The sequence below is a fragment of the Lepisosteus platostomus genome, chromosome 10 (genome assembly GCF_059453375.1).
Source record: "Lepisosteus platostomus isolate fLepPlt1 chromosome 10, fLepPlt1.hap1, whole genome shotgun sequence".
In the NCBI taxonomy this organism is placed as follows: Eukaryota; Metazoa; Chordata; class Actinopteri; order Semionotiformes; family Lepisosteidae; genus Lepisosteus; species Lepisosteus platostomus.
In genome coordinates this window covers 45,062,796-45,071,166 of record NC_142620.1, presented here as the reverse complement: position 1 = coordinate 45,071,166, position 8,371 = coordinate 45,062,796, and the positions used below count along the sequence as shown (strand labels likewise).

Here is an 8,371-nt window from a genome sequence, read left to right as displayed (position 1 = left end):
TAGCTGTTAAAACTGTTGTATTGCTATTATGTGAAGAACACATTAAAAGAATGATTGCTAATCATTCTTCATTGTAGTTTATTTACTTTTATCTCAGTGCTCTTCTGCCCTTTTTTAAAGAGCAATCTCATCTTCCACAATTGCAAGACAGGACTACACCCACACAAAAAACACTTTCTGTTCAATATTTAAATAGAAATCAGACTCCAGTGATGCAAAATAAGCAATCAAATTCACAAATGTGGCACTTGAGAGGGGGAGTATGTGAATCAGAATATTAAATCTTTAGAAAGTAAATAATGATTTAATTAATTCAGTTCAGAAGCAATGCTTACTACAATCCCCAAATAATCTGTTCATATTACTTGTACAATGCGTTTGCCCTTGGACACAGTCCATTCAGGATGTAAGAAGAACACAACAATGTTCTGTAGATCAAAATTTGCTTAATATCTGGTAGGTCTTTGAAAAGGAAATGTTTCAAATGATCTACCAGGTATTCAGTAAATACTAAGTAAATATTTTTTTTTAAATGGCAGCGCTGTAAAACGACTTGCTTGCATGTTGTCGCGTTTCTCAGGACCCGTAGGTGCGAACGCATCAGAGCGCAAGCTGTTTGTGTGTGAAAGCACCGTGACTCCTATTTCCATTCCTGAGCTCTTGTCGTTTGCACCAAAAAGAAAGAGCGCTGTGGCAGCCACACCAAGAAACAATGCCTGCTGTGTCTTGCAGATGTCCCGCTTTAAGACCCCGATCACAAACAGTTTAATCCTGCGCATTGTCAGTCGGTCTCGCCTTTCGTCTACCCAAGCGTTCAGAGCTCTCTGGCGACACAATCCCCGGCGGCGTCAACACCAAGCCCGTTCACGCAGCGACGGCTTGCTTTTTTGCCTTCAAATGCAGACACAAAAAAAAACAACACGTAGCCTCTTTGATGGCCTCATCAGTCCACAATAAACCAACACAAAAGAGCCACGTACTGCACCCACAAGGCTGGGAAGCACTTCGACAACACTAGTCAACAGCTGATAATGCGTTTCCCCAGGCCACAGGTCTCCTTGCTCATGCAGAAAGGCACCACGCAGACGAGGAGATCGAGCTAAAGGTTAGAAAGCCCAATTCCAGACACGTGCTGTTGGTTATTCCGCTAGGACTGGAGATAGGTTGGGATAAGCTTTTCAGTGCTGTACTCTTTTCACATTTCAATTTTAACAACTCCAAGAAACAAAGCTTGGAGATGTGGTCTCCAAGCTTTGTTTCCAAGTCTACAAGATCAAGCAGAAGGTTTTCAGATACTCCCGATTGTTATTTTGACCTGGCTGAAGCCCTTTAGTCTCCCTTTTGTAAGGGTATTTATGGATCCAGATTCCTGTCAAGTCCTGTATTAATGAAGTCATCTGCAATGGGGATATTTAAAGCTCAAAGAGAAAAGGAAATTGGGGGTTAACAAGTGGACATGAGAGAGACCGCACACAGACAGGTGTCAAAGAATAAAACTCAAACTCGGTTTATAACAACCTTGCTAGCAGTCTAGAATCATCATGCAAGAACAAGCCAGTGTAGAATGGATTCTTGGTTGTTTGGCCTGCCCATTAAGAAACCCCTTCCCCTGTCAAAACTATGCTGAAATACTGAAATGGGGATTACTAGAACACCCATCAGTCATAGCTCAGTACTGTATATAAGCCTGTTTCTACCTTAAAAAAAAGTGGTATAAAAAAAAAGTCAAATTTTACTTTCAAGGCTATGTCCAACAAAAGCCTTCAATTCTCACCTTTTAATTAAGGGGAAGCAAAGTGGGTCAGTCCAAAAGACCAGTCCTCTCACCTGAACAATTTTAATTATAAAAACCATGAGTCTACATGCAGTCCACACACGACCCCCAAAGGGCTCCACTGCCGAAACGCCTTATCTCCTTTTCAGTGTGGAATAAACTGATTTCTTGTTCCAGTCTACACATCCAATAGATAACACTACAGCAGAGCTACCAAGGTTTAAACTAGTAAAACAGTTTACCTACCGCCCTAGATTTACAGTACGTTCTTGCTGAATTAAAACATTATGAAAGATGCTGATCTCTGCTTCCATTGCAAGATCTCATTCCAGTCTCAGCTCCATGTATATGATTACATATAGGGTTTCATTCTAAAGCTTTACAATATGCAGCTTCAAATGGATCTGCTACACACAAATGGAATTTTATTATCTCTTAAAGATGCTTATAAACAGCACACAGTTTCTTCACAACACAGGACAATAAACTGAAAAAAGCGATCTGAAGAGATATAAAAATGTAATACTGTTTTATTAACTTCCAAAACATTGTAGCATCCTAAACATACAAAAAATGAAATCATAGTTTAGTTGCAAAGTCTTTAAGTACAGGTTTAACATCAACAGCTGCACTTCCTCTCCACTTGAAACAAATGGGAGTCCTACAACAGTTTAAAAAAACACACTTAAAACCCTTAAAGAAAAAGTCCACAATCTTTCATGCTATCGCACCCTTCCTGTACCAAAATTGCTGCAGAATGCTAGTTCGCTATATACAAAGACACTTGAAGCTAAAGAGACAGCCAACGCAGTGTAAAAAGACACCAGCCTTTTTGTAGCACACACTGAAAGTGGCAAGTTCTAGGCCAGGGCAGTCCACTCCCGACAGCACGATTCCATTACAGGACTTTGCACCTTCCAATGGATTAACCTGGGTGCTGAAGACCATGACAATCACCAAGAGTCAGCTGGAGCAAAGACGTGGAATGGAACAGAATCAGCAGGGTCGAGGGCCTGTATCGAGAATGGGTGTGCACAATCCTGATCCTGGAGGGCTGAGCAAACCTGCAGGTCTTCAGTCCAGCCAAGCTCTGAACTACTTAAAAATCAGCCCACTTCTGGTTTAACTGGACCGATTCAACTTCGGGTGCTTTGAAGAGGCCTAAAGAGGAGAAACTCAGCACAGACACACCAGCTCTCCGGAACTAGGACTGGAGACTTCTGGCCTAGTCCGTTCCCCAATTTCAGGAATGTCAAAATATTGGTACGTCTCTTACAAACTATATATCTGTACAATTTAACACCCAGGAGAGAGAGAGAGAGGGAAAAAAATCTAAACCAATAATCATATACAATTACACACCACTTTACAAATTCTCTTTTAAAAAAAATATTTATATATATATTGCAATGCTACAACTTATTTAAATGCTTCCTGTTACTTAGCCAGCAATATACAATGAACCAGGAGAACACTGGAGAAATCAGAAGACATTCCTACACACAGTGGGCCTGGGCAGATTGTACACAGGGGAGGGATAAGATCAGGGGGGGACAAAAATCACTTGGTGGTGAAACTTGCAGCATGGCGTACTAAGCTAAACTTTATTGGTTGAGCACAATAAGCAAAGGGTCTCTAAAGAGGGATGGGGCTGGCGCTGTAATTTCCAGTGTTTTCCCTACCCCATTGCAATCATGCTGAAAAAAAACCCTATTCGTCATCATCTTCATCGTCGTCCTCCTCTTCCTCCTCCTCTTCGTCCTCTTCCTCCTCATCGTCGTCGTCCTCGTCGTCCATGCCTTTCTTGGGGGCTGCCCTGGGGGCCATCTTGGCTCCGTCCACCTTCCCTTTGGTTTTGTAATCAGCCACGTCCTGCAAAGCACACGGAGGCCGTTAACCCAGGCCGAGCCAGAAGACCCAGCAAATGGAGCCGCTCTCTCTCGAGCCGCACCAGGGTGTAAATGCAAAGGCGGCGCATCAAAACCAGAAACGTTTAACAGCACAACTGTCACCCAGCCTGGGCATGAAACCAGTGCAGCACATTTGTAGGACAGGCTAATTAGCTGGCAGCTATACAACCCTGCAAAGCACAACTGGCAGACCACTGAAGCTAAGCAGGTGTTAACCATGGTCAGTACCTGAATAGGAGACCTCCTGGGAAAAGCTTAGGTTGCTGCTGGAAGAGGTTTTACTTAGGCCAGCAGGGGGATCTCACCCTGCAGTCTATGCAGGTCCTTATGCCCCACTATAGTGACCGAGGCACTATACTGTAAAAAGGCACCATCCTCCAGATGAAAAGTAAAAACGAGGTACTGACTCAGTGGTCACTAAAAATCCCAGGGTGTTACCCCGATATCCTGGCCAAATTACCAGTCATGGCCCTGCTAATAACCCTGATCTCTAAACTGGCTTCATTACTCTGTTCTCCTCCCCACTGATAGTGTGGTGAGCACTCCAGTTGCCATCACATCATCCAGGTGGGCTACACTCTGGTGGTGGTGGTGGAGGGGAGTCCCCATTACTTGGAACAGCTCTTTCAGCACAGCACATTGTTTATTAAAGTAAAATTTTCTGCAGTGTCCAGAAAAGCACTCTAATTGATATTAATCATTGCGCTCATACACACAGCGATGCAGATAAATAATTCTGAAAGCTGCGTCTACAGCTAGGTTCCAAGCTCTTTCTAAAGGTGTAACCAGCTACCTTCTTGTATTTCTCCTTCAGCTTTGTGGCCTTGTTCAGATAGGGCTGCTTGGCCCCATCAGTGAGGTTGTTCCACATTTCCCCGAGCTTCTTGGCCACCTCTCCGATGCTGAGGCTGGGGCTGGTGGCCTTGATTTTGGGGCGCTGCTCTGAGCAGAAGAGAAAGAAGCCTGACCTGCAAGAGGGGAAAAAAAAAGAAGAGATCCAACAGTTTATTAACAAGCACAGAGTGACCACAGATAACCAGGCCCCATAGCAGGACATGGGCCACACATTTGCTACCCACGATGCACTGCACATTGCCATAAGAGGAACTGAATGAACGTACGGTGGTCTCTTGGGAGCGTTGGGGTCCTTTTTCTTCCCACCCTTGGCCGGCGCGTAGTTCTTCATTTCGCTGTCATACCGGGCTTTGTCCTGCTTCGCCAGATCGTCAAACTTGGACTTCTCCTTTGCCGACATGGTCTGTGAAATTCACAGCCAGAGAAGAAAAGACATTCACAGCTGCTAACTCGATGAACGAGAGTGCACATCCCTTTAACCCATACGGACCCTCAATCTACCTCAAACACCCCCCACGCCCCCAAACAACAGGCAGCACTTCCCTAAAACCTCTGCGGTAACAGACCCCCTCTCATCAAGACATGCGTGAGATCAGAGAAGCCAAGGGTCACCCTTGTGTCTCACCCCCCAGACAGAGTCAGGACTGGAATAGGCCCCGCTAACCCACAGGATTCCTTCCCTAGACGCTCACCTTCCACCTGCCCGAGCACTTCTTGGAAAACTCGGAGAAGTTAACGGGAATCTCTGGGTTCTTCTTCTTGTGCTCCTCGCGGCACGTCTGCACGAAGTAGGCATAGGCGGACATCTTGCCTTTGGGCTTCTTGGGGTCTCCTTTTGCCATCTTGAACTGCTCTTCCTGGTGATCCTCACTTCCTGAACTGGGAGGGAGAAGGGAAGATGGGTCAGAACCCCACGTGTGTGGAGGCGAAGCTGTGTGCGCAGCCATGTTACTGTAAACCGATATTCACCAGGCTCACCGCAAGACGTCCCATTACAAAAAAAAAAGTTAACGAATGTCTCCTCTGAATTCGCTGGTAAAGACAGAGCAGCTCCCCGCCTTACATGAACTATTCAGGGAGAGACTGTCCAACTCGTAAGTCATTTTTTCCTCAAGGCTAAATGCCTTCTTTGTGGACCTTATGATCGATCACTACAAAGCATCTATACATTTAAACTTGCGAGTTCTATCAGAAAAAAAAATAAAACAACCGTATTTTTTAAATATGGATGTTAACGACTTTGCGGCAAACGCCTGGGGACTCACGGGAATGTAGTGTAGTGGCCTTAATTCTGAAAAAAAAAAAACTGTTTATTAAAGTCACTATTAAATCGAAAAAATTCTAAATAAAAAATAAAAATAAGGTTATCTGTACAACCCAAACAATTAACTTTGACCTACTTCTGCCGTCTTACAAATTCCAAGCCACAACCCTCGCGACAAAAAAAATAGTTTTCACGAGAAATCTAGAGATTTGAGTTTAAAATGCAACGTTAACCAAGGTGGGAAAAATTGCCAAAATTCAACCTCTCATTGCTTTAAAATAAGCCAAACTGACTTGGCTTTGCAAGAGAAGTGGGAAAAAAAAAATCATCCACGATGACCCCAACCCCCCCACGCCATGTTTGCCTTGCCCCCGCCCCGGACTCGCCCTGTCCGCAAGTTCGGGCTCCCGGACCGGCACGGACGCCGGTCAGCCTATATCCCTTGCAGCCGGCTCTCCCCCGCTAATTCCCGGCCAGCTGTAGTGGAGATAGGCGCTGAGCACACGCTGGGGTTACAGCCGGCGCCGTCCGTGCAAAATGCAAAGCGACTCATCAACACCAATAATTCATCTTCCATTTTGTGAAATGCCTTCGCATGAAAGAAACTGCCCCTCAAATCCAACCGCCTTTCATGCTTTACGCTTAATTTCGAAGAAACGCCGCTTGATTTTAAAGTTTAAAACTCGCCTTCTGCAAACCTTACTTTTCCTCCCAATACGGGTATACAGTATCGGCACTAGCAGCAGAGACAAGGGCTAAGCTCGCTGTTCTTTGCAATAGCGCCCATTCACTAAAATGGCTTCTGTTCCAGCCCTGCTTGAGGGAGGCTTAAGGCAGCGCTGTGCAACAAAGCGACACACACCCCCGTCGTGTATAAAACCCAATCCTAGCGGAATATCTCCTAGCATCGCTGCCGAAACGGGCCTTGGCCGTTAAAAGAAAGCCAGCTCTTTTCATTCCGATGTCGGGTGAGCAGCGGCGAGGCTGGGTTTTAGAGTATTTAACTGTTTTTTAAAGTTGTATCCCGGCCACCACTTGGTGCAATGCTGTCTGGTGAAACACAAAGACTGTGCACGCCAGCCATTTCTATACTTAGTCATTCACGGTAGAAGAGAAGAACCCAAAAATCACAGAAAAACTCCGAGGGTGCCATTCTCTTTGACACCGAAAGGTAAAGATAATCATTTCGAGAGAAAAACGAAGGCGTACGCTGGTTTCAGTTGCCGTACGGGGGGATTTTCAGCAGGCGTTGCTCAGCTCCGCGTCTGCTATTAGAATAGCGTCTTGTCAATGGCTCTAATCGCCAGCCATTTTAATAGTCAGTACGAAGCACGGAGATTAAAGCACGAAATCTTCACCTGCCGAGTATTTTTCCCCACGGTTTCCGACAAGCGGACATTGAGGAAGAAACGATCCGAATGAAAGCGAATATTTTCAGGGACCAACGATGGTAACTACAAATATTCGCGTCAACTTGACATTAAAAAGGGCCGTCTGGTTGTTACAGGCAGCCTACCCACCATATTCACACAACGGCAGCAATGCGTGTGGAGAATACAGGCTCCGAATTACGGCTTTTAGTTCGATTTTACAACAGTACTACAAAAAAGAAGACGAAACTATCAAAAACGCGGACTAACATTTCGTATAAAGAGGAGCGCATTTATTCTGACCTCAAAAGATTCCAAATAAATCCGACGAGATTTAATACCGATCTCTCCTTTTTCGTTTTACAGTTAATTTCAGCTGACAAGCGATTTCGGTTAACAAAATCAAATTGCACCAAATGAGTATACTCTACTTACAATATTTATAGCAAAATAAGAAATACCCGACCGGTTAAAAATCCTATTTATCGCGGCATTAACAGCAGTTTTGCGAATAAACGAAAATACTCAAATAAGATCAATACGTTCACAAAATATGAACGCAGATCATAAAATAAGATCACGTACACTAGAAAAGCAAAGGACCCCGATTGTTACAGCAAAACAAATGAACACTTTTGAACACAGGACTCAGGAGAAGCACGTACCTTGTATTGTTTGCTCGTGTGGAATCGCTGGGTCTCGCTTCACTCCTCTTAAGGCGCCGTGCACAGCCTCGCGCTAGCTCAACACGAGACCGGCCTGATTGGCCAGCGGCCTCACTGTTTTAAAACAACCTCCTCAACCCGGGATTGGACGGCGGGCAATGAATATTCATGAGGGCCCTGTTCTGAGTGGCCGACGTGGGGGGGCGCGTCATTCCCTCCTCTTTGAAAAAAAGGCGCGCCTGAAAGTTTCCCCAGCACATAAATAAAAAGTTTAAAGGTCTCTATGCGAACTGCGCTACAGACTGGAGCAGCGCAAGGTGCTGTTCATGGGACAGCCCACGCAGCATCTTAAATAAACTCCTGTTCGTGCACAGCGAAGCTATGATGCTGAAAAGTTTAAGAAAGAATATTTAAGCACGTTGCTTTCATTTTACTGTTATCAGACGTCAGAATGACATAAAGAAATGTAAAAGCAATACGATTATGACAGTCAACCTATTAGTGAAGTACTTTTAATGCTCTTTTCCTAGGAG

The 8,371-nt window shown here is 44.7% G+C and overlaps 1 protein-coding gene across 1 annotated transcript; it reads right to left on the bottom strand.

Annotated features, from left to right (window-relative positions):
- Nucleotides 1-2,286: 2,286 nt before the first annotated feature.
- Nucleotides 2,287-7,979, bottom strand: LOC148653789 (high mobility group protein B3-like). The gene is made up of 5 exons (XM_088649179.1): nucleotides 7,839-7,979; nucleotides 5,232-5,418; nucleotides 4,806-4,942; nucleotides 4,478-4,652; nucleotides 2,287-3,646 (listed from the first exon to the last, which is right to left on the bottom strand). Exons 2-5 carry the CDS (start codon nucleotides 5,379-5,381, stop codon nucleotides 3,485-3,487), a joined length of 624 nt encoding a protein of 207 aa, XP_088505305.1. The 5' UTR covers nucleotides 5,382-5,418; nucleotides 7,839-7,979; the 3' UTR covers nucleotides 2,287-3,484.
- Nucleotides 7,980-8,371: the final 392 nt, after the last annotated feature.